General features: G+C 38.3%; 1 protein-coding gene across 1 annotated transcript in view; it reads left to right on the top strand.

The window, feature by feature from the left end:
• LRRK2 (leucine rich repeat kinase 2) overlaps positions 1-27,166 on the top strand; it is an 82,600-nt gene that overhangs the window by 16,053 nt on the left and 39,381 nt on the right. The window contains exons 7-23 of the mRNA XM_088152554.1: positions 877-1,008; positions 2,044-2,163; positions 4,156-4,280; positions 4,706-4,785; positions 6,677-6,783; positions 7,944-8,073; positions 8,655-8,779; positions 13,979-14,103; positions 16,359-16,503; positions 18,354-18,493; positions 19,478-19,606; positions 19,729-19,899; positions 20,701-20,959; positions 22,128-22,310; positions 23,176-23,288; positions 24,605-24,674; positions 25,164-25,381. Coding sequence (XP_088008680.1) covers positions 877-1,008; positions 2,044-2,163; positions 4,156-4,280; positions 4,706-4,785; positions 6,677-6,783; positions 7,944-8,073; positions 8,655-8,779; positions 13,979-14,103; positions 16,359-16,503; positions 18,354-18,493; positions 19,478-19,606; positions 19,729-19,899; positions 20,701-20,959; positions 22,128-22,310; positions 23,176-23,288; positions 24,605-24,674; positions 25,164-25,381 — 2,372 coding nt within the window. The remainder of the gene's footprint in view (positions 1-876; positions 1,009-2,043; positions 2,164-4,155; positions 4,281-4,705; positions 4,786-6,676; positions 6,784-7,943; positions 8,074-8,654; positions 8,780-13,978; positions 14,104-16,358; positions 16,504-18,353; positions 18,494-19,477; positions 19,607-19,728; positions 19,900-20,700; positions 20,960-22,127; positions 22,311-23,175; positions 23,289-24,604; positions 24,675-25,163; positions 25,382-27,166) is intronic.

The raw sequence follows: 27,166 nt of genomic DNA on the forward strand, positions 1-27,166 counted from the left end.
GAAGGAGGTCCTGTCCAGTTCAAAGATAGGGATATAACCTATTCAACATAGATTAGCATTTAGAATCAGGTATCTATCAGCTTAAGGCTTCTTCTTGGAAGCCAGCTTTGGCACTGACCAGACTGCATTAGCTCAGCTTTTACTAATGCACTAGGAATGTCGTTCTAGTGAAGGAGAATCAGTTCATTATGATATATGACTTATTTGTCTCTCCTTTTGACAATTACAATGCAGCCTACATAGAATTTCAAGTATTTCAAAACCACAAATGCAAAACAAGGCATGCAGATATCGTTGAGACACCTCGATATGCCTAATTATCTAAAGCAATTGGGTTGACAGCCACAGGGTCTTTTCTGAAACAGCAACTGGGCTAAGGAAATGCTTCCTTTGGGTAATCAAAGTAGCCTTTTTGTTATATTGTGATGGGCTGTCAAAGTATTATAAATAAATGAATGTTGTGCCTTCAAGTCAGTCTTCACTCTTGGTGACTGCCTGTTGCAGTTTTCTTGGCAACATTTTCAGAACCGCTTGCCATCTCCTCCTCCTCCCTAGGGCTGAGAGGGAGTGACTGGCCCAAATTTACCCAGCTGGCTTTCTGTCTAAGGCAGGATTAGAACTCAGTCTCTGACTTCTAGCCAGGTGCCTTTATCCAATATACCATTCTGTTAATGGTTTCTAACAGTTTATTTTATTTTATTTTATTTTGTTAATGCATATTGTCTCAGGGTATTCATTTTATTACCCTGCGGTGAAACGTAGCATAATTTGCAACTATTTCAATAATTATCATGATAATTTTAAAACTTCAGCATGCACATTTCAAATGGGACAGATGTTTTTCTTACTCAAGATATTTTTTTATGCTGTTTTTAGCTAGCAATGTGGAAGTTCTTATGTCTGGAAATGTGAGGTGTTACAATATCATAGTAGAGATTATGAAAGCATTCCCCACATGTGAGCCAATTCAGGAAGTCAGCTGCTGCCTGCTGCACAAACTTACACTGGGTGAGTCCTAAACAAGATTATTCTGCCTTTGGTTGGACAGGAACGTTATTATACTGGGGAAATGAATAATGCAAAAGAGGCTATAAGAAACTCTGTGCACTTAATGAAGCTTCTTTTTTAAACTCCTTTTTTAATTTATTTATATATACACACACACACACACATACATACATACATACATACACTGGTAGATCAGATTCCAATACTTTGGCATCCTGAATTGGATTGATGTCCCCTGAATTCAAAGCAAAATAAGTTGAAGTTAGAAAACCAATCTTCATGAAATTTCAGAGCATGCACAAAAGTGCTCTCTTTGACACATTCCTATGATTCTAGTACTTCTTCCAATATTTTATCCATAAAAGGAAATATGATAAACATGATAAAAACATTATTTTCAGGATTCCAGATTTGATTTTTTTTTTAAAGCTGCCAGCCTGTAGGCTATTCCTGGGTAAAGTCTAATTGACTCCAGTGTCCTTATTTCTGTGAAAAAACATGGAGGGGATTGTGGTATGAAATTGCATCTACTGCAAAACTCTTTTTTTAAAAAAGAAAACAAAACTTGTGTTTGCAGAAATCATGCTAAGTTTTAGGATGGGGTGGGCAATCTGTGACTGGCAGACCATATGCAGTCACCTAGCGTCCCAGGTTTAACACTTTGGGCATCTGCAGTACTCCTTAAGGGAGAAAGGCGGATTTGGGGGGCTCTGGGGATGGCTGGTTAAAGGTGCTTTAGACTTGTAAAAATTGGCTTCCTTCTCTGATGATATAACATAACCAAAAAATTACAGTGTGTTCCTGGCTGCAAGAAAGTCACCTTGCTTAGTGTCTTTGCTAGTTGATTTTTCTTTTCTGTTCATACTATTCTTTATCACTGCAAAGCATGTATCTCGTTTCTTACCCATTTGCACGAACACATTCTGAGAATAGTTTTGAGCTGAAAAAAAAAATTCCTTGTCAACTTTGTCTGTGTAAAATAATACATTCTGTTTTTATACATAGACTCAATCTATTTTTTTAAATCTCCTACAGAAAACTTTTTCAATATCCTAGTGTTGAATTATGTACATGAGGTTATTGTGAAGGCGGTGGAAAAGTACCCTGAAAATGAGAAGCTACAGGCAGCGGGCATCAGTTGCTTGGCTCTCCTCAGTAAGTAACTAAATTAAAAAAGATTAAAAGATTAAGTTTCTCAGATTAATTTGCCCTGATACCTTTTTTTATATGAACCCACAAAACAAGTACAGGCACACTTTGCTTTAAAACTTCTATTATTATTATTATTATTATTATTATTATTATTATTATTATTATTATTATTAAAAATAGGACTTGATAGGAGTGGGGGCCATCCTTATCTAGGGGAGAACCTCATTCCAGAGGGCAGGTGCTGCTACAGAGAAGGTACGCTTCCAGGATCCTGATAGGTGGCATTGTTTAATCAAAGGAACCCAGAATGCAACAACCCTGCTGGATTGAATCGGCCAGGCAGATGTTATGGGAGATGGGTGGTCCCTTGAGTAACCAGGCCCTATGTAGGGCTTTACAGATAGTCTTCATTTAGTGATTGCCTTGCACAGCAACCACAGTTATGACAGTGATGAAAAAGTAACTTTGCGACCAATCCTCGCATTTATGATCTTTGCAGATCTGTAAAGCAAAGGAAAGCTGAAGTAAGAACATAAGCACAATTGCAGTTTCACTTAGCGACCGCTTTGCTTAATGACTGAGTTACCAGTCCCAATTATGGTCGCTAAACAAGGACGATCTATATAGATAACAACCAGCACCTTGAATCACACCTGGAAGCAAAGTGGCAATCAGTACAGCTTGCAAACCAAAGGTGTTACCGAGGCTCGCACCACCACATTATGGACCAGTTGAATCTTCTGGGTTGTCTTCAAAGGCAGCCCCATGTAAAGAGCATTGCATTAGATAAGCCACAACAGGGCACGAGTGACTGTCTGAAGGGCCCCTTGATCTAGGAAAGGGCACAACTGGTGCACCAGATGGAGTTGTGCAAAGGTCTTCCTAGCCACAGCTGGCACCTGCTCTTCAAACAGGAGCTGCAAGTCCAGGAAGATCCCGAGATTGCATACCAACCTTGAAGGGAGAATTGCTACTGCATCCAAGGTGAAAGATGGAATATCCCCCAGATCTGATTCAGACACCCACAGCCACTGATGATACCAAATCCCAAATTCTCTTCTGCCGTGGCAACGATTCCCCCTTCTTTGGGGCCAGTGGGCAGATTTGAAATTTTGAGAACACATTATAGGTCTGCTCACAACATGGCTGCCCATCAGAAAGCAAATTATCTGTTCTAGCCTTCCAAGTTGCTTCCTGATATTTCATCTTACATTTTCTTCTTTTTTCCCCCTGGATAGATGGGCATGTTACCAGAGCACTGCGCTCAGGCATTCTCGGAAATGAAAGTGATGCTTGAGTCCGGTGCTTTGCTTTCAGTATCTTCCTTTGCTTTTTTAAATTAACGGAACCCTTTTCAAAAACTCCAGTGAGGCATGTATTTTGGCAGGTGTCAGAAAAGTATCACCAAGCATATTGGTGCTCCTGAGCGCTGTGCTGAGGATCCAGATTATGTGGTATACAAGCGTGTCCATAAGTTTATAAAACATATTTCTATCTAGACAGATTGAACACTAGTAATATCCTTGACTGAAAGACCATCATGATGTAACTTGTTTAAGATCACAATAATTGAGCAGCAAAAAAGTATCTGAGCTGGAAACTCTCCTAGTATATAGCCTGGATGGTTTCTGAGTTTGTTTTTCATTCTGATTGAAAGTAAAACAAAAGGTTGACTGTGGGAATGCAAGAGCTTAAATTAATAGCATTGTAACCAAGATACCAAATGTAACTTAGGTACTGTAGTTTAATTATGCAATGTTCTGTTACCTGTGAGGGAATTTCACTTTAAGAAAATTAATTTAGAATTTTAAAAATAACAAGTTAAAATGCTTGTTGGTCTTTTCTTTTGCTGATGACAAGTAACTGCTGAGAAAACAAATTGAATCATTTGTGTGTGAAGTTTAATGCGTTTTGTCGCGTTTGTTCATCTGTACTGTGAAAATAAATGGATCATTATGTTTTCAAAGTTCAATAAATGATAACTTTTCTCCAAAGCGGAAACAATCTTTTTAAATAGAGATTTGGAAGAAAAAAAGGAAGAAGAGGAAGAAGACAAATTATGTTGGCTAGAGGCCTGTTACAAAGCATTAAAATACCACAGAAAAAATAGAGATGTACAGGTACGAAATTGAAAGCATGGAACCAGGGCATTAAATATTACTTAAATTTTATTTAGAGGAAAAAGCTGTCAACGTTTATTTTATTTTATGTCATTCTTAAATACAGACTTCACTGAATATATCCACTTTAACTGGAAATAGATATTAGTTGATTTCTGTGCAGAAGCAATCTGGATTCTCGCTGCAGCAAAGAATTTTGTTTGCTGCAACTTTTAAAGCCAAAAGATTATATTAATTCCGTGTTTCTGAGAGTCCAGCATGTTTGCATCTCTACATATACGTAATTAACCTTAAAAACCTTAGAAAAAACTTTGTATAGATCTTGAAGCTTTCCTACTTAGCATCAGTCATACTAGTGCTTGTTGTTAGTATGCTTTGAAATTAGATGTGCTGGCCAGATAATTTCTTTTTCTGTTTTCATTTAGGAGGCTGCTTGCTGGGCTTTGAATAATCTGCTTATGTATCAGCCTACTCTTAATGAGAAGATTGGTGATGAAGAAGGAAGGTTAGTATTTTGAATGCAATTTTTTGCGATGTCTTTGTCAACTGTACATTTTTTTGTTTTTGTTGAAATTTCTTTTTCACATGTTTCACTTAATTAAGATGATCAGATTTGCTAGGAGAGAGAATAAATTGTGTACTCACTGTCACTTCATGGATTGTATTTTTGTGGTGGAATCTTTAATACTCATATTGGGAAAAGCAGAGAAAATTTTTAATCCATTAGGTGGCTTGTTCAGTGGATCCTTGGAACAAAACAGGTAGTTCTCACTAAGCAACCACAGTTGGGACTGACAACTCGGTTGTTAAGCAGAGCAGTTGCTAAGTGAAAAACCACAACTGTGCTTATGATCTTACTTCAGCTTTCCTTTGCTTTACAGACCTGCAAAAGTCGTAAATGCAAGGATTGGTTGTAAAGTTACTTTTTCATCACCATCGTAACTGCTAATGGTCACTAAATGAGGCAGTTGCTAAACGAGGACTACCTGTAATGATATAGGTGGCTCTTTCTGCTGTTATCTTTAGCAATATGGGTTCTCTGGTGCTTGTTCTTAAGATGGCAAAGGTGCTCTAGCTCAGTGGTGTTCAGTTCTGATCCAGCGGTGAACCTGAATAGAAGATCAGTGGGATTGCCATGGGAAGGTGGTGTGGCATGACATACAATTTTGGAGCATAGAGTGGTAGAGAATATCACAGAAATGAACTACCAAGTGTCTGTTTTCATGCTACAATGTTAGAAGAGGCCTGAGTGTGTTCCTCCTCCTCTTCTGTGGCCATTTGCACCTGCCTGCCACAACTCTCTTTGAAGGTACAAACAGTCCCCTACTTACAAACGTTCAAATTGCAAACTTTTGAAGTTGGGAGAAGGCGGGAAAGGGTTAGTTTCTGGCATGCCGCAAACTAGTCCTTACCCACCTTCTCGCATCTTCCAGGAGGTTGGAAGTTGGAGTTGGAGTTGGAGTTCCTGGAAGGGGTTAGCTTGCGCAGTGCGTTCTGCTGCCGGGTGAGGCAGGAGAGGCGGTGGTGGCTCCCTGGGCGAAGGGATGAGCCACGGTGCGCTCTGTTGCTCGTCCCTTTGCCCAGGGAGCCACTGCCACCTCTCCCGCTTCACCCAGTAATGAAGCACACCATGCCCCACCAGCTCCTCCCACTGCGCTCTCCACAGTCTGCAGGCTATCGCTCCTCACACTGGCAGCAGAAGGCAGGGCTCCTCTGCCCACACCACTGCCCTGCCTCCTCCTCTTTTTTTTACTTTTTATTTTTTACTTGATTGGACTTATGAACAAAACGGACTTACAAACAGCCTCTTGGAATGTAACCTGTTCAGAAGTAGGGGACTGTCTGTATCTCTTGAACAATTTGGGATGGGCACTATTTGCTCACATGTTAGTGAAGATATACCCAATTTTGAGTGATTCTGCCCTGCCTTTGCCACTCTGTGCCCAATCACACAATGTGGAGGAGTCGTCCTGACTATTTAGAGAGGTATTGTAGGAGGCCCAAATGGTTGCAGGATGTAAGAGAGGAAACAGTACTTCCAAGAACTTCCTTAAATTAGCTTGGTTAGGATCAGACCTATTATGTTTTATTTGCTTTCTCCACTATCAATTTTAATTACCATACCAGAAATGGTAACATTGAAAGGCAGCTCTTCAACATTCTAGATTATGCGGTTTTAGCAAATTGTTTTTTTTTAAACACAGTGCATTTTCATTATCAAATATAAAAGAGAGAAGCAGCTGGTAAGGCTGTACGTATGTTGAAATAAAACCTAGCCCATAAATTACTTTTATATTACCTTTAATTCCTAATCAAATAACTTAATAATAAAACATGTTGATATGAAGTTTCCATTGAAGTTACAGCTTGTAACTCTATTTTTCTCTTTGTGTTAGGTATCCAGCACACAGAGAAATGATGCTAGCCATGTTAATGTATTCTTCTTCCAAAGAAATATTTCAGGCTGCTGCAAATGCCTTATCTACTCTAGTGGAGCAAAATGGTAAAGAAACTGAATAATGCCTAAGTGAGGAAGGATGGGATTCCAAAATCTTGATACTTGAGTTTGTTCTAGACCCAAATGAGGCTTATCAATACATCAATTGGAGAATGAGTGAATGCCCTTTATGAATGAGACTAGGCTCAATTAAATTGTATTATAGCTAATTGTTTTCTCGACTTATATAAGTTGCAGCTCTTAATTAGGCAGCCCATAAGCCCAATAATTGCAAATAGCATTTTCGAGGTGCCATTGAAACTAAGACATTATTTTTAGTAAGTCATATTAATTTCAGTAGAAACTAGGTGCAATTAATTTAGAATGCAATCTCTATGCATACATAAGAAGAGCGTACAGAAATCAGGTCAGAACCCAGCATTTTGTGGCTGACTTTAGGAACCTGGGAAACTCATAAACAAGACATGTAGGTAAGGCATCAATGTTCTTTGTCTCCTGTTGCTTCTAGCAACTGGCATACCAACTCCAATTCTGTTAGTAATATATCAGGAATGCGAACCTCAGATTTCCAGATTTTCTGAAGTGCAGTTCCCAGCATCCTATACCATGGACTATCGTGGACTAGGAACTGTAGATCAGCATCTGGAAGCCACTGATCGCCTAGCCCTGCAGCTGGTAGTCATTCATAGCTCTATGTGGGGCATTTATAGGGTTGCCCAATTTATTTTATTTATTAATCAAATGTAAATGGCTGCCCATCTCACAAAAAGTGACTCTGGGCGGCGTACAACAAGCCTGTAAAACAATAAATATATAAAGCAAACATTGCCTAAAAACATTATATAATAATTATTAAAAACCATTAAAAGCTATAAAAGCAGAACTAGAATAGAAAAAGAAAATAGATGGAGGGATGTTAATAATACCAGAGCCACCTCACTAATTCACCCGTCCCCTGGGGTCCCCAGGCCAGCTGGCCTAGCCAAGTCTTGAGGGACCTTCAAAAGTTCAGAAGTGATGTAGCTGACCTCTACTCTGGGGGAATAAGATTCCACAATGGGGTACCACAGCAGAATTACTCTGGATCTACCCTCAAAGTGTCTGATTTGACATACAGCAATACTTGATTGTAAGAAAAGCACATTAAAGGTTAGGTGCCTGCATTTAGGGTATGTAATTTCTTTATTTTTTTTTTCTTACTATAGCAAGTGCTAGAGAAATTCTCTTGGCCAAAGGTATGCACATGAATGTGCTGGAGATAATGCGGAAACATTCGAATTCTCCTGAAGTTGCAGAAAGTGCTTGCAGATTGCTGAACTGTGCTTTTGAAGGAAGGTAACTAAACTTGGACTATGAGCAACTAGATCCCAAATCAACAGTCCTCTGTGTTGGTTGTTACCTACCTTCATGTTTTTCAGAGATCATTCCCACTTTCCTAAAATTAGGTCCTCACTGGCTAAATACTCAGTTGGGGTACCTCCAGGGAACACCAGGGCTGTGGCTTAGGCACCGGAAAGTTGAAAAGACATGCCAAAAAGAAGCAATGGGAAATCGCTTTTGTACTGTTGCCAAGAAGAACTGCATGTGTGTGCCCATGAAGTCACCAAGAGTCAGTCTCAACTTGAGGGAAGCTTGACCTTTAGGTAGCCAATGTAGCCAAATTGGTCCTGATGATCAGCTGATCAATGAGCTGTTTGAGTTTAAAGGACAATTAAGCTGGGGGCAGGGGGGAACACAACCTGGCAAATGCAGTGGGATTGAGTACAAGGGGACTAATGGACAGGTATGTGCAAGTGGGGGAAATAAATTGCTGATATCTGCAGTACTTTCAAAAAGCAAGAATAATGCAAAGGCATTATTAACAAATAGGTAACCAAGTATTTGGGCTTTGAGTATTTCCATGATTTATTTTCTAGTTTCCTCCCTCTGGATATCATGACTGTTGCTGCATCTGGAGTTGTAAAAGCTATGAGGAAACATAAAACCTTGCCATCGGTGCAGTTAGAAGCATTTAGAGTGATTCTACGTTTTACAGCTCCAGGTAAGAAAACTCACAGAAGATAGCAGCATACACTAATCCAAATTAGGTACTATGAATGAAGAATCTTGCCTATGTCCTTCTTTTTTATTTTTTTCTAATTATATATTTTGAAAGAATATAAGAAATTAGCAGTAAGATAGGAAAATCAGGTCCAGGCAAAGAAATACAGGCGGATAAGCAACAAATCTAAATATCATGAAACTAATATACTATACTAATGCATCATTAGAAGCTTATAGTGTTATAAGATGTTTTATATGCATTTTCTAATCAAAATCCATAAATTCCTGTTTAAGCTAAAAATGCTTGGTTAACACTATTCAATTCATTAAACTATAGGTAGTAAATAATACATTACAACAGTGTAGGTAGTTCTTGTTTAGTAGCTGCCTCATTTAGTGACCATTCACAGTTACGACATGATGAAAAAGTAACTTTACAACCAATCCTCACATTTACAACCTTCACAGGTGTGTAAAGCAAAGGAAAACTGATGTAAGAACATAAGCACAGTCGTGATTTTACTTAGTGACCACTTCACTTAACAACTGAGTTGCCAGTCCCATTTGTGGTCACTAAACGAGGACTACCTGTACTATGAATTATACATCAAGTTAAAATGTGAACTCTAAAACCAATATTTTGGATGTAGCATGATTCCATATGTAAGATTATAGTCCAAGAATGGTTTCCAGTTAACATTCAACTTGAGATCAGATTTACTTTTTAAGTAAATTTAAGTTATTCTAGACATCAGGCCATACTCGAACAATTTAGTTAGCCATTCTTCTGAAGAGGGAATAAAGGTATTTCCAGTAAGCATATAAAATTCTTGCAGCTGGTAACATATACAATGCTAGTTCAGGGTATTTTGTAGGGGTATATGCTTTAGTAAAATTCACTAAAAATATCTGAGGTTGCAACGGGATTGCAACTTTAAAAATTTGTTCTGCTCTATAGTAAATCATTTTCCAATATTGTTGGAGAACAATATTTACAGCATTGCCACCACGTATAAATGAATGATCCAACCTGTTCATTACATTTCCAACGTTTTTCAGGAAAAAAAATGCAGCTGTTAAAATGAATATCCAATCCAGATTAAACATTTTTTTCAAATGATTGCAGTACATATTGAAAATAAAAGTAATATTATATTTATTTATTTTTTGTGCCTTCAAGTAAATTTTTGACTCCTGGCGACTCCCTGAACACATCCCTGTAGTTTTCTTGGCGAGATTTTCAGAACTGGTTTGCCATTGCCTGCTTCCAAGGGCTGAGAGAGAGAGACTGGCCCAAGGTCACCCAGCTGGGTTCGTGCCTAAGGCAGGACTAGAATTCACAGTCTCCCTGTTTCTAGCCCGATGCCTTAGCCACTACACCAAACTGGCTTTCAGTGTGTTATATACAACCCAATAAAAGGCCAAGGATTAAATTAAAGTATTTGCACAATTCAAGAGAACTAGGTAGTCTGGCAGCTTTGAATTCAAGCTGTATTGTCATGATAGCTATTTAACATGGATTGTAGAATGTTTATATTTTCCTATGGTTCTATTACTTCCCTGGAAGGTGCAGGCCTTCCAGAGGGATTGCACAGATACATCTAGGCTAACACATAAAAATAAATAACCAATAAGAGTTCATGCAGTGCTAAGTAAGCTATTAAATATTTGGGATAACACAGGAAATGAATAAGTCAAGATTTTTCCCATCTTGCTTCATTGTTAAATGTCTGTTTTTACATAGATGAAGGCACTTAGAAATTTGTTCAGTAGAAAGATAATTTGTTTAGATTACAAGATTTTATTGACAATAGGACAAAGATAAAATCTTTGTATCTTGCCATACAGCGCCACTCTCCATTTAATTGGTTTCAGTATCTTCGGGAAAGCTGTGCATCGATAAAAAAAATTATGGAAACAAGGGAGAATATTGAGAAGCTTGACTGAATCTGAAAATCTTATAACATATTGATCATTTGTTAAGTATGATTTATAAATTACTAGTGAAGTGTGACTTAGAATCTGAACAAGTGAAAGACTGTATGACTAAACGGATGCAGAATATGAATATAGTCATTGAAATGCAACAATGGGATTTCAGTGGAAAAATATCATATTTACCTCTAGTTTTGCACTCAAAAGAAAATCTGTATAAGATATTTTACTGTTGGTATATCACTTCAGTCTTGATTGTTAAAATGAATAATTTTTTTTCTTTTTGAAATTTCCAATAACAACATTAAAAAGGAAGGATCGCTAGTTAATGAGATTGAAACCAAGTCCAGTCACTGTATGGCTTTCCACTAATTAAAGTGAAGGAAATTAAAAATTAATTATCCTCTACTAATGGAGGATAAGTTAATTAATTTGGGGAAAACGCTCTTTGGGGGTATACATAAAGTCCCATTGGATTGCAACCATTCAGTGACAAAAAGTTCTGTGCTTCAACAGAGGCCCCAATCATTGAAGAGGGAAATGGAATAGCATGAAAAGTGAAAAGAGAAGTTGTTTTTATTTAGTGATAAGAAAAACTGTCTTTTGGACATTTCTGTTTTGTTAGATAATGGCAAAAATTCATATTCTTCACCATTCCATTGACTGAAAGTTGGTGTAAGGGCACCCTTGCCATTGGGAAAAGTTTAGATGTCTAACTCTTCTACTGAAATTAACAGTACTTAATAGGTCATTGAATTTGGACTGATTAGATCTGTTAATTACATAGCTATCAGTGAATCCAATCAAGAAAAGCAGACCAGAATTATTTACAAATACAAATTAACATGCTATATAATATAATATCATATAATGTCATACAGTATAATATAATAGTAAATTAAACAGTTCCTTCTACAGCAACAGTGGGGAATTTGTCACCTTCCAGTGCTAAACTGATATTTTCATCATCCTTGAAGCTTGATCAGGCTGCTGAGGCTAATGAGAATTGGAAGGTCACATTTTCATTATTATAATGGACTGTGAGAATAATCTTGGAGGAGGAAGAGCCACAGCCTAGACAATAGTCTGATAAGAGAAATCTGAGTCCAAAGGAGGGATGGGGCGGAGAAACCGTCTCAGAAGGGACCCTCCTTAGTTTTGTGGAATGTAAAGGCAGCGGAGGGGGGAAGTTCTTTCAGACCTGCAAGATTCTGTTACTGTAACCTTAAAATAAAGGTAGGGCTAGTACTCGTGGTTTTGGTCTCCTGTCTGGACTACCTTGAAGGGCTGACACTTATCCTATTTCACGTCATACAATTGTCTATCTAGGAGATAGGCATGAACAACCACGTAACCATTTCATGACAATGTGATAGTAAAAGGTATCCCTCCATACACTTGTGAGCTGCCTTTACTACCAAATCTATGAGTACATGTGACTTGCTTAAAGTGCCCTTGTAAGAAAACATAGCAGGCTGAATTGATCCTGAGTGGAGATGTGGAAAAATCAGACAGGGACCATTGGCCCAGTAAACCAAATTGTTTATATTCACTCAAAGATCTTATAGCTGAAATTCTGGCCTAGTAGGAAGGGATGAATAATAAGATCACCCAGATGGGTTTATCAAAAACATCGCAGCATCATGCTGTAATTTACACCGTGTCTGCCTTTTTCTTTGTCTTGCAATGTGGTGGGCCAAAGGTAAAGCTGTGGTTCTGCTTTTCCTAACGTCTGCCTGGCAACCCGCCAATGCTTTACTGGGAGTCTGGTGTACACTGTTTTGTTGCTTGCATGCCTAACAAATTATGTTGTATCTTCAAAGCGGTTTGGTTGCTTTAGTGAGCCCGGTTTTGGCCACAACAGTTTGGTGCCGTGACTTGGATCAGGAGGAGGAGCAGGGAGGCGGTCAATCAGTTCTAGTGCACTCCTGCCACTTTGCAGGCTTATGGCTTCTGCTGCTTCCCTTTTCCTTTCCATTCCTGAACCCATTTGAAGAGACACCTGGGGGAATTCTAATTTAGTCAGGAAATGGTTTGTATGGGAGGCATCCTGCGAGGTGCGGGTTCCAGTTGAAAGCACCATGAGAGATTCTGCAGATGCAAGCCCAGGGTGGGTGCGGGTGTAAAGAAAACTCTTTGGGTGAGTTTGAATTTTTGCTGGCTGACTCTGTGAGTGGGTGCAGCGATGGTCAGGTTGACATATGTTTTGGATTCTGCTGACTGACTCTGGGAAGGGCGTGAATATGTGCAGTTTTCAAGTCTATATGAGTATATATGTAACCAATGTGTTTTCTGTTTGTAACCCTTTGTGTATATTTGTGTATTTGTCAAGGGAAGTGGGTGATGTGCAGCTTGCTTCAACTTTCTCTCAGCTGTATGTGGGGGAGATGGGTGGCATATAAATTTAATAAATTAAATAAATAAATAAGTATGTATGTATGTATGTGCACATGTATATAAAAAAATCAGGTTGAAAATCTGTTTCAACCACAACATGAAACCTGTTCCTGTGTTGATTTGCTGAAAATAAGACCCACTGTTTATTTGGAATGACTTGGAATAGTGTTTATAGAACAGAAGCCATAGGAACACTCATTTGAATGCATATTCTGTTGAACACAGTGGGACATTTATAATTAAGCGTGGTGAAGATCAAACTTCTCATCTGTTTTATCACCAAAACATAGTTTGCCATCAACTGTTATACAAATATGCAGTTTGCCCAGCATGGAACAACTTAAACAGAAATCACTGGTAGTAATTTATTTGTAATAACAGTTTCTATCTACCCTGCATTTTTAGCATGGTAGCAGTTTAATAAATTTATCTATTTCTCCTTTCTATTTTAGTGAGTACTTACCATGACTCTTCTCATTACTGAATCACAGGATACTTTTTTAAAACTATAGGATAGAAATGTACCATGTATTTTTGGTTTGTTATAGCTGGTGGTGCAGTTTGCTTTTTTCCTGTACAGTACTTATTTCATAAATCCATTCATAAACACCAAATGGTTGCCCAGCAACCTTCTTTGAGATAGCCTACCACCACAAAGTTAGAAATATGTTTAATAGTACTAAATAATTAAGAATTCATTACAGAGAGCTCCTTTATATTAATATTTCATAAGATTTAGAACTATGAAACTGAAACTCTGTGTGTGTGTGTGTGCGTATACACCATACACGTACATGCACACACCTTTGACATCTTTTAATTATAATAATTGCTTTTACAAATTAAGTGTTTCTGTATGTTGCAGGAATACTAAAAAATCAGCAACATGTTTGTTCGGGAGACGCTGACCTGGCATTAAAGTTAAAAGTTATTAAAAATCAATGTTTGCTGGAAGGGACTCATTCACTTGTCCTTGATGCTCTCAACATGGTAGGGCTAATTTCTTTTATGTCTGTTTTATCCTACGCAACATGCATTATAAGGTAACTGTTTAAATACTACAAGCTGGTGATAAGAGCTAAATAAGGACTGAGTTCCATATTCCTCCCTGAAATAGTCAGTCTTAAATGAATGAAATGCCTAATCCTAATTTTCTCTTCATTTTGCTCAAATTGGAATATTTGGTCCATGTTTTAAGATCTCATGTCACCTTGTGCATTGATACGGGACTTATTAAACTATATGCAACGTCTCATTTAATCATATTCTTGTTTAGAGAAGTCACTTGCTATTGGGAGTTGATGATGATGATGATGATGATGATGCTGTGGACGTCTTATCCTGGTGTCTGGAGGCTGTGAGGGTCTGGATGGGGAACAACAGGCTTCAGCTGAACCCTGGCAAGACTGAGCAGCTTTGGGGTTTGGGGCCTGCCAGTTCTAGGACTATGCCATCTTTGGTGCTGGGTGGGGTTGTGTGTCCCCAGCAGACCCAGTGCGCAGTCTGGGGGTCCTCCGGGATTCACGATTCCTCCTCGAAGAGCAGGTGGCAGTTGTAGCTAGGAGAGCCTTTGCACAGCTTCGTGTCATGCTCCAGTTATGCCCATTCCTGGATCGGGGGGCTCTGCTCATAGTTACTCATGCCCTAGTCACCTCCCGATTGGATTACTGTAATGCAGTCTACATGGGACTGCCCTTGAAGAGTATCTGGAAGTTTCAGCTAGTGCAAAATGCAGCGACACGGGCAGTTATGTGTGCTTCTAGAACAGCACATGTTACGCCTCTGCTCCGTGAGCTGCACTGGTTGCTAGTCTGCTTTTGGATCCAATTCAAGGTGCTGGTTTTGACCTTTAAAACCCTTCATGATATGGGACTGGGTTATTTGAGGGACTGCTTTTCCCCAATTACATCTGCTCGTCCATCAGATCTGGCAAGAGAGGCATGCTGTGGGTCCCGTCACTCAAGGAACTATGTATAGGGCTTGTTTTTGTAGTTTGACTTTTTAATTAATTAATTAATGGGGTATTTATTTTTTAACCGTTTGTGGGTTTTACTTTCATCGTGAGCCGCCCAGAGTTACCCACGGGGGGAGATGGGCAGCATACAAATTAAACAAACAAGCAAACAAACAAACAAACTACACTTGGCGGGCCCAAGAAGGTGGGCCTTCTCTGCCATGGTGCCCACCTTATGGAACATTCTCTCCACCAAAGTGAGGTCAGCTCCAGTCCCTCCTTACTTTCTGGAAGTCCCTCAAGACCTGGCTTTGTCATCAGGCCTGAGGGCTTCAGGGGACCGATGAGATCTTGAGGTGGCTCCATTGCTGATCGAATCTCTTGTGTGGTATTTTGTTTTTTGTTTTACTTTTTTAATACGACTGTGTTTGACAATTTATTGTTTTTGTACTTTTTTGCTGTACGTCGCCCAGAATCTCTTCTTGTGAGATGGGTGGCCATATCAATTTGATAGATAGATAGATAGATAGATAGATAGATAGATAGATAGATAGATAGATAGATAGATAGATAGAGTACAGTGGTACCTCGGGTTACGAACTTAATCCATTCCGTGACTCTGGTTGCAACCCGAATTGGTCACAACCCGAGGTAAATTTTTGCGGCCAGAGCTGGTCGTAACCCGAAAAGTTCGTTAACAGAGGCGTTCGTAACCCGAGGTACCACTGTAATCTGTTAGTTGGAATTCTCGGCTTTGCTTCAAATGGCTTCTGTGCACTTTTCACACCAGTGCAACTAGAACTCCAGTTCTGAAGGAAGTTAAAAGACTTGGCCTGTGTGCAAGGCTCTTTTAATTTTAAAGCACTGTATGCCTTGATTTTGCCAGTAGTTAACTGTCTGCAGTGATGCTGAGGAGCAAGGCAGAATTATAAATTGCAACCCAATTGTTGAAGAATTCATCTTGAAGAATAGACCCTTTCCTTTTTTTTTTTTAGTCAGTGTTCTCCATTGCATTCTGTTCTTACTCACATCTGTAAAAATAAATATAAAATCGCTTTCTTGTTTCTACTATTCAGTATATACAGTATAGTGAAACCTCATTTTAATGAAGTAATTGGGAGAAGGAGGAATATTTGTTATTAACAAACACGGGGAATACTTGTGATTTGCATAATGATATACATGCTGTTAATTGGTGCATAAAACTTGTCTGTTCCATGAAAACTCCATTGCATCAAGGTTCAGTAAATTGAGGATTTGCTATATAACCATTTGTTTTCTTTGCTTCTAGTTTATTGGAAATCCTAGCATTCAGAGATGTGGATTTCAAATACTTTCCTCTGTAATGGAATGTTCTGGTGCATTAGAAATGTTATCACAACAAGGGATGACAGATACTGTGCTCCATACACTACAGATGTATCCTGATGATCAAGGTAAGCAGAAAGTCATTTATTTTGAATCTGAAAATGTCCTGTCATCAAACAAACCTTTTGTCAACCTGGACAATCTGCAGACGTGTGAGCCAACTCCCAGAATTTTCTGTAATTGCCATGACGCATATGATGGATATCCATATTCCAGAAGGCTGATCTAGAATGTTTGCGTGCAATGCTTAGCCATATTTTAGATTTACGTGTATGACCTGTTGTTGGTTATTTTCAGCAAAAACTGAGTTCCTCACATTTCTCATTCTTCCACACATCTGAGAAAAGAATTTTGGTAGCGTTTAATTCAAGTAAATCCTATTTTTTGCTGCTGTACCAAAAGCTGTCAAGGTTTAAAACAAATTCTGGTTCATTAAGTGAGCTAACTTTGGAACATTATTTTGATGTTTAAAAACAGATCAGAGTTGGTCCTGACAACATGACAAACCAAGATTCTTTGAAGATGACTCCAGTGCTGGCAAAGGAGAGGAAGGGGAATATGTGCAGGCAGAAGTCTTTTTTCTGGCTCTCTCTAACTCAGTACATGTAATGCTAACCTATGGTTTAGGGTTATCTGTGAAAATAGAAATGTTTGTGAAAATGATATTAAATATAATCAATCAAAATTTATTTACAGTCCAAGACCAAACACAATAAAACACCAGCATACAATACAATAATTATAAAAAGACAGTTTAAAATTGCAAGAAGATCCTAAAGCAATTAGCAGCTAACAATTAATAGCATGAAGGAGGAACCAGGTGGTTTCTAACAGCTATAGCCATAGATGAGAATTTTGCAGCCTTCTTAGAGGTTTCTGAAGAGTGGTCACCCAGGAGAATGGTGGTAGCCTCCTGGTCACAGTGGCAATTAGAGTTATTAACAGTTGGAAGTATTAAACTTGATCGCCACTGGGTGTACAGTGGACATTTTAATAGCACGTGTGAAACAGATTCTGCCTCTGAGTCTGAACAGAAACAAGTTCAGCTATCATATGAGAGGCTTATATATCTACCAATTGTTACCCTAATAGGTAGCACCCAAATTTGGTCCAAAGTAAATAGTCAACTATGTGCAGCACGTAAGATGTTACAGATATTTCTAGGGACAGACCAGGGAGGAGGAGCGATTGTGCTGTAAAAGGGATGGGAGACTTTAGCTCTGTCATTTTGAACCCAAATCCTCTGCTTTTGTTCAGCCAGGGTTTTATCAAATCACAAAGCAGGTAGTACTGACAAGATAAGATCACAGTATGCCAAATTGTCATTAATTTATCTTCTTAGGTTGGAAGAGAACCTATCCAGCAAGGTGAGATGAACTAAAGAAGTTCCCCAGTAGACTTGCTTCAGCCAGAATCTAAGATGACAAATCTTAATTGGGCCACAAGGGAACTGCGGCCTAATTCTAGTCCTGTTATGACATTGGTAGTTGAATAAGGAACTCAGAGTAAGATTCTCAAGAATTTTGATTGGATTGCTTCTAAACTAGGAGACTCTATACATACACAACTGAGCACTATATATTATCAAACCCAGAACTTTGGATTAAATATAATTTTCCTGATCATTTTTTTTCCTGAAGAAAAATCATAAATTCAGCTTCAGCATATTGGCATGTTGACTTCTTCCTCCAGAAATTAAGCTATAAGTGGAAAAACTTAGAATATTGTCTTATGTTTCTTTTTGTATATATAATACAGGAAATATACTTTGCTTGAATAATGCTTTGTATTAACAAAACATACACATGAACATACAGATAATAGTTGGCACAGATGTGGAGTTAAGAAGAAACAGCAAATATTTTGTCCTTGAAAAATATTTCTACTGTAACATTCCTGACCATTTTTTTCTTTCTAGAAATACAATGCTTAGGTTTAAATCTTCTGGGATCCTCGATATCAAGAAAGAAGTTGTGTATTGCAACTGTCCATGTCCTGGCATCACTCTTGGTTTCGACTTTACGACGCTTTAAGGATGTTGTTGAAATACAGGCTCAGGTATATAGAAATGCAATACCTGTCTGGATATGAAGCTTCTTTGGGGATAGTTAAATTCAGATATTTGTTTCTTCTCCTTCACGTTGAACCAAAAGAATGTATGTGCCTTACTGCTGGCGTAACCACAGCACTAAATCATAAATTTTTATGGCTCTTGTTTACTTTAAATCTTACAAATAAACTCCTGTCATACTCCCTTTCTCTTACCCTTGTCTCAGGTTCAAGTTCAGTTTTCTTTCTGTATTCTGCCCTTGTCTTCCTGTTAAATGAGCAGTTCCAATTTTATATGCATTATAAACATATGTTAGAGATCCAGTTTGGTGTAGTGGTTAAGGCACCAGGCTAGAACCTGGGGGATGGTGAGTTCTAGTCCCGTCTTAGGCACAAAGCCAGCTGGGTGACCTTGGGCCAGTCCCTCTCTCTCGGCCCTAGGAAGAAGGAGGCAAGGGCAAGCTACTTCTGAAATCTTACCAAGAATACTGCGGTGACTTGTCCAGGCAGTCGCCAAGGGTCAACACTGACTTGAAGGCACCAAATATATATATGTACGTACGTATGTATGTAAGACAGTGTTGTCCAAACTTGGCCACTTTAAGATGAATTCTGGGAATTGAAGTCCACTCATCTTAAAGTGGCCAAGTTTGGACAACACTGATGTAAGATATTGGCTCAAATTTTTTTTACTAGAATCATCTCTGATTTGTATGTTTTGCCACTACATTTCTGCTCAAATGCAGCATAGATTATTGTTTCAAAGAAGCTTTTGGGGTGAATCTGCATAATTCCAGTTTGTTGTTTGGAGTAGGGTCATTTGAACTCAGCAGGTTTCTTCTGAATAGACTGTGTTGTAAGATGACCAAAATAATTTCACTCAATAGTGAGGACTGCTAGGAACTATGAATGCTTCAGCTTCAAGCTCTCCATTCCTGATTTATTAACTTAATGGTACATTTGAGCTGATGTCACATTTTCATTTAATTGTAGGGATTTCATATTATTATAATGGTACTTGACTCATCACCTTGGTTTGCAAAGCTGCTCATACAGGAATCATTTGACATGTCTATTTTCTACCAATTGTCCATGTGTTTTAATGAACAAAGAGATCAGCAGGTAACTTTCAGTATTTTCTCATTTGTGTCTTCTGATCAAGTCCCAGCCCCTGAACTCATTTATTTTAACAGTCTTGGGAAGGTGTTCACCCAAGTTTCAATCATCTGTCATTTCCATTTTAGTTTCAAAATCTTTGTTGTAAATGCTTTGCGAAAATAGCTGAACATGATGATTTAAAAAACCTGATGTTGGAGAAGGCCTGTGCTGAATACAACGGCATTATGGCAGAATGTTTGCTGCTGCTGGGAGCAGATGTGAATAAAAGGACAAAGGCAAAGTCTTTAATTTATCAAGTACGTAAGTTAAAAGCTCAAGTAAATATGCTAAAACATAAAATGTTACACATTTTAATACATTGATTTGAAAGATTTATATCTACACTTAAAGAGACAAGAACAACTTTATGATTAATCCAACATATTTGGCAAGATTGTATGGCATGTTTAAGCCATGATTTGCTGAATGAGCCATTGACCTGGTCCACACACAATGCTGAGCTATGAACTGTGGTTTACAGAATACAATGGCTCTATTTTCATATCCTGCTCTACCAGATCCAAACAAACAATATTAGTTTATCCCAGTGTGGAAAATCCAGGCTTTGACTATATTGAGCAGAAAAGTCTCCGTTTTTAGCTTCAAAGTTGCCCTTCCAAAAAAGCTTTTTTTAAAAAAAATTATCCACAACTCTGGGCAGCTTTATAAATTAAAAAGGCAGGAAATAACCCAGTATCAGAAAAGAACAATAGTCACCCACAGGGAACAACAAAACCCTCTTCTACATACAGTGCTTCATACAACGAACCTAAAGGGGCTTGATAACCACCCAAGACCTGGAGGAAGCAGTGTGGTTCTTTTCCCCCACTCCTCAAATACAAGCATCCTAGCTAGGTATGAGTGCCATCAGATATAAAAACAGAATTTCAGACATTCCATTTCTGTCCCCCCAGCATTCTGTTTTTTTCCCACATTGTGCTAAGCCATAGATTGCGTTAAGCATGCTTGTAGAATAAACCACACTGATTTGGTTCACAGACACTATTGGGAGGAATTCCCACCACTTATTAAAATTCTTCTTCTTTCTCCCATCATAGGTATGTGAGAAAGGAAGCAATCCAAAACTGGTAGAGCTACTGCTGAACAGTGGTGCCCGTGAACAGGATGTTCGGAATGCTTTAACAGTCAGCATCAAGAAAGGAGACAGTGAAGTCATTAGCCTGCTTTTAAAAAAACTTAGCCTGGATGTCACCAATAGCAGCATATGTCTGGGAAGCTTTGCAATTGGTAGAATTGAACCTTCGTGGCTGATCCCCTTGTTCCCAAATAAACATGCATCCTTCAGGAAGCAAACCAGTATGTGTTCGTAGAATGGATGTTAATATTAAAACATGTGCAATAGACACATTACCTCTATGCTATTTCAGAGCTAACTGCTGAATAGGATAAGCCATGGAATCTTTTATGGGCCATGGAGTTGATAGGACTATATTCTGGGAATTCTGAGTACAGGTAGTCCCTGGGTTAAGAATGCCCAGTTTACAGACAACCCATAGTTAAGAACAGAGTCTACTGTAGCAAAATTCGAGTTAAATACACAATGATTTGAGTTAAATACACAATGGTTTGAGTTAATTACACAATACGATTTATACAGTATTATACAATAATACTGTTTCGGCTTACATAAACATTCAACTTAAGGACAGACCTTGGGAATGGAACTTGTTCTTAAACTGGGGACTACCTGTATTTGATTATTAGATAAGGTAGTTTGGATTGTTCCCAGAACCTTTCATATAGAAAGGTAACCTTATAACTCTTGGCCATATGAAGATGTATAATGGTTGTATGTTATGCCATGCTTGATTTATACTGGTGCCAGTAGTTGTTTTGTTAACCCTGATGTAGCAGGGAGAGACTGTCAGGAAGCAAGAAGCTTCCAGCCTCTTCCTTATTTGTGGAATTCAGGAGTAAGTCCCATTCATTTACTCTGCGGTGGTCTTTCCCAGCACTTTGGTGCCACTTTGCAAATGTTGGAAATTCTTAGCAATGTTGGCATAACATTTTGAGAGTTGTAGTTCAATATGTTTGGCTAGAAAAGGCTACTCAAGAGTAAAGAAAAGAGGAGGTCATAATTTAAGGTAATTTAACCTTAGTTGCTAATGTGAATTATTACTGACTTCCTCTTTTGTATATCAGCTTGCAAAATGCAGAATTGCTTTTTTTAAAAAAATGTAAGAGACTGTTTTTCTGTTCTCTCAATGTGAACAGAATTTCCATTAAGACAAGAACTTCAATCCATAGTTTTACTATTGTGAGTTGTTTTGAAGCAGGTAATCAAAGCTTTCCAGTTGGTCTGAAATAGAAAACCATGACTGAGTAGGCTAATTTAAAAAATCTACTTATACAAACATTGCATGTATGTTCAAAATATGTATGGCTCCGAACACAGCCACTGTATACAGTATGTACTCTGTCCAGTATTTGTGAAATAGTATTACATTTCTTTCTTGTACATTAGATCCAGGTTCTGCATTGGCCATAATGGTCCTTCGATATCAGAGGACAAGTAGTTATGAAGATCGGTCAAGATCTAACATAAATAGCCATGATGATGAAATGGAGAAATGTGACGAATGGACATTCCTGCCTGACCCTTTAGTTGACAGTGTTTTCTCTTTGAGTGATGATGTAGAGAGCGAAGGTACATTTGCTTAATGAAATGAACAGATTTATCCCTCTGTTAATGTATTAGCATGCACATAAAAATATAGACAAGAGCACAGCCCATTGGGTGTATAAGCATGGGAATGATGCATCTATAGAGAAATAAATCAGGAGGATGTGTGGGAATCTGAAGTTTTCTACAGCATATTTTTTAAAACATTAAATATGATAATGTTACCTCTGTCACTGTTCCCCTAGTTGGAATATGCAATGTCATATTCATTCTTTTTTGTTCTGTTCTATGCATTATGGAAAAGGGACAACAGATTATTGTTTTAACTAACATCACTGCAACTCAGAATTTGTAAGTCAAATCTGGCAAGTAATTCTGTATTGCATAACAAGGGGTGACTTAGACGGCGGGTAATACATTTATATTTTTTGCACTTACCCTCTGTTGTCTGATGGTCTTTAGTAGGAGCAAAGAAGTCATAGTAAACTTTTAGCAAGGTACTTTATGGAAAGAGAGGTCAGGAGATGCAGCTCCTGCTATATGCACATGTAAGCTTTTCACTTTTAACTACATTTCCTGATTGTTTAATGTTAAATAGATTTCTAAAAAAAGGTTAAAAACCTTCAGATCATCACATATAATTGTGAGTTTTAATTATTGTTCATGTTCCCATGAGAGCTAATTTTTTTTTTATAAATAAATTGATTTGGAGCTACAGTATATTTTTGGGCTGTATCATGCTACATTTCTGACATGTGGATTGTTGTTATTAGTTGGAGTTTGGTGTGGGTTTTTAAATTTTTTTAGTTTCTTTCATTACTCGTTATGTACATATATGTGTAATTTATTTTATTTTATTTTATTTTATTTCTTTTACTTTTTGCCCCAGGGAGTGAAAGCTCATTTCTTGTGAAGCAAAAATCTTACTCTCTGGCAGTGGCAGATCTCCAGAAACCCTTTCAAAACTATTCTCCTCCCCTTCGAGAACATTCCAAATCTGTGGTGAGACAAATAATTTAAGTGGGCATAATTGTACAGGTAGTCCACATTTAACCACCACTAAGTCAGCAACTGTTTGAAGTTACAACAGCATTGAATAAGGGGGACTTATGATGAGTCCTCATAGTGGTGGCCGTTGCAGCATCCCCATGGTCACGTGATTGCAATTCGGGGACTTGGCAACTGGCTCGCAAATACAACATTGCAGCATCTTGTGGTGACGTGATTGCCATTTGTGACCTTCACTGCCGGTTTCTGACAAGCAAAGTCAATAGGAAAGCTGGCGGGAGGTCGCAAATGGTGTTTACGTGACTATGGGACCCTGTGACCGTGCAGGATTCACCTAATGACGGCAACTGGGATTGCTGGAACTGCCTTCATAAATCGGTGTGGTCATGTGACATCATGCTTTACAACTAAATCGTTTAGTGATGTAGTTCCCAGTCCCAGTTACCATTGGTAATCGAGGACTACATGTATTAAAATGTGTATTTGTATGTGATGAAGGAAACCAGTATTTTTCTCCTGTCTCCATAGCACATGGAACTAGTGCAGCATGCAGTATATATCAGTAGAACAGCTATGCAATAATCGGGCTTTACAGTTGAATTGTGTGGACGTGTAACGTTAGAAATGGCTTCTTATTTGAACTACAGGTAGTCGCTTAACAACCATTCATTTAGTGACTGTTCAAAGTTACAACAGTGCTCAAAAAGTGACTTACAACTGGTGCCCAAAGTTACAACTGTCCCAGCACCCCCGCAGTCATGTGATCGCAATCCAAGCACTTGGCAACCAGCTCACACTTAAAACAGTTGCAATTTGCATGATTGCCCAGTTGGCTTCTGGCAAGCAAAATCAATGGGGAACCATGTGATTCACTTAACAACTGCGTGATTTGCTTAACGATTATGGTGACTCGCTTAACAACTGCCACAAAAGGTCATAAAATCGGGTCCAGTTCACTTAACAACTGCCCCACTTAACAACCAGTTTTCTGATCCCTATTGTGGTTGTTAAGCAAGGACTACCTGTATAGGACTGCAGGCACAGTGTTTCATATGAGAACCATTTGTATGCATATTAGTCAGAATATCTGCCCTCTAGTTTCAAAGTGCACAGTATTCATGTATATCTTCCTTTTGTCAGTGGTGTCCTCTTCAGTTGGGGAGAACAAAAAATTCTCCACTCAGTTGAATTAGTTGGAGCACAGGTTTAGAGATTTAAGAGGTTTTTGCAATTGAGGAATCATGTCTTGAATGTAGAATATCCTTCAAATGTGTTTAGAAGTCCAGATTTTGATTTTTGGCATTGTTCAGGGAGCTGGATCATCTTATGAACAATTGAGGAGCCAAAGAAGAAAAATTGGGTCTTCTGAAGAATCATATAGTAAGTGGAAAATTACAATAGATTTTAAAGTTTAAAGTGTACTCTAATGTATCTTATAAAAGCGTACCTGATAAAAAATAGTTAAAAACAAAATGAAGCTTTTATGGTCAAGCATACTATAATGTGAGTAAGACTGCTAATAGTTTTACTATTATTGGGTTCATACAAGCGTAATGTGGTTTGGTTTTGGCTTAATGTGGTGAGCAATCCCCTGTACTGTGGTTTGCACATCATAATTTATTAGTTAGCTTATTTACTTCTTAATCCTTTATTTCTTAGTCCCTCTTGCAAATATTTAAATGTGTGAAAGTGTTATTTACTTTCAGTATTTTAAGGCAACTGTTAGATTTCTTCATTAGTGAACTTTTTCAGGCGTTTAATCAAAAGGTTTTTAAGTGTTTAGTCCTGCCAACAAATAATGGATGAAATCATAACAACAGATGTTGCTAATAACATTGAACATTTCTTCATTTATTTATTTTAAAATAGAAGGCACCTCTAAATTCCAATCAATCAAGTGCTCGGACAGTTGCTCTTCACTGGTCTCTGAAAGAGAATATATTAAGTCACTTGACCTATCGTCAAATGAGCTGGACAATATAGATCCCATCAGTCAAAGTTCTTCTTTAATTACTCATTTGGAACATCTTGAGAAATTAGAGCTGCATCAAAATGAGCTTTCTTGCATTCCAAAACAACTCTGTGAGGTGAGTCTCCATAACGTCAGAAGAATAGGATGAGAGAGTCTGAAAATACTTGATTTCAGTCCTAAAACAAATTAGACACAACCTGGAACAACTTTTCATTAGTCCCGTTAGTAGCATGATTTGTTACATTAAGGACATGGTTTATAAGAAAGCCACAGTTATCATGTATTAACAGCAGTTGGATTATGTTCTAATGGGAAGAATATTAACCCCCAATCTTGGACAAATTGTTTGAAAGAATATGGGAAATGATGTGTGTCATTAAACTCACCTTGTAAAAATTAGAGAAGGAAGACAATGAAAAAACAACCTTATAGAAAATTTGTGCTTGTTTCTTCTATAAAGGAATAAACTATTACTAAAAGTTCATGTTTTATTTGGTACAGTTAAAGTTATAAAGGACCTTTATAAAATAGAAACAATTCTAGATGTATGGTATTTATATACAGTGGTACTTTGGGTCACGAACGCTTCTGTTCACAACCAGTTCGGGTCACGAACAGCACCATTCGCAAAATTTTGCTTCCGTTCGCGAACTCCGCATCAGGTGACGAACAGGATCCGTGGCCATTTTCCCTGCTGACACACGTGGTTGTGGCTTCCTGTAGGGAGGGGGACTCTCCCTCCAAACAATAACCACCCACCTTCCTGTCCTCCACGCCTCAAGCAAGGTTAGCGTTCTCTCTCTTCATAGTGTACTGTACTGTACTTTGTGTCATATGGTTCAGAATGGATTAACCGTATTTACATTGAACCTTATGGGAAAATTTGATTCGGGTCGCGACCAGAGTCGCGGAACAAATTAGGTTTGTGACCCGAGGTACCACTGTATTAGTAACCATATTTGTTTAACAAAGAAAGTCTGTGTCCCCTTAAAGGGCCATGCTTCTTTGTATAATATAGAAAATATTTCCCTCTAGTGTTTGTAACTTTTCAGCTATAAGGTATTAATTGCATTCTTTAAGTCAGTGTTTCTCAACCTTGGCTACTTCAAACTGCATGGACTTCAACTCCCAGAATTCCCAGCCAGCATGCTGGCTGGGGAATTCTGGGAGTTAAAGTCCACACAGCTTAAAGTAGCCAAGGATGAGAAACACTGCTTTAAGTTAACCTGAAACTGTAAGGGAATGAGTGGCTTATATACTCCGAATAAATAAGTAAGTAAGAAAGTAAACATGGAACCATTTGTAAAAGAAAAGTGCTTTTTTAAAAATAATGTATTACTGGCTAGTAGACGTTTATATATAAGATGTCGGCTTTGTGTGAAAAATACATAAATATCAATGGTCCATGTAATGGAGGAATATCCCTGGGTTATCCTCCTCTGGATTTTGCTACTGTTATGGTCAAATCCAGATCACCCAGTGAGCAGACCCTTTGTAATTCACATTTCCTGGGTCAGAGAATTTCCTCCAGCCAGCGTGTGAGGGTGGCTAGCTTGCTCTCTCAGAATCCTGGGTCCTTGAGTTCTTAGCCTGGAGAGTCAATAACCAGACAAGAATTGGTCTAGCAAAAACTTTATTCTCTTAGGGCAAGACAATGGTACCTTCTCTCTTAAGGGAAGGCACTCCAAATGGTTACAAAAGCTATGTATTTATGCATTATCCAAGTTGTTCAATAATAGGATATGTCATTCTTTACAGCTCACGTCATAATCCATAGAAGGTAACAGTCTTGCTTCTTTCTATGCCATCACTTTGTAGCCATGTACACTGCCCACTACACCCCTTCTTTCTTCCTCTGAGTCTCAGTTACATTCCTAGACTTTGTTTAAATGCCTGTGTA

Source organism: Python bivittatus, unplaced genomic scaffold (assembly GCF_059951505.1).
Source record: "Python bivittatus isolate LINGU-HERP-01145 unplaced genomic scaffold, Pbiv_v1 ctg000010_np1212, whole genome shotgun sequence".
Taxonomy (NCBI): Eukaryota; Metazoa; Chordata; class Lepidosauria; order Squamata; family Pythonidae; genus Python; species Python bivittatus.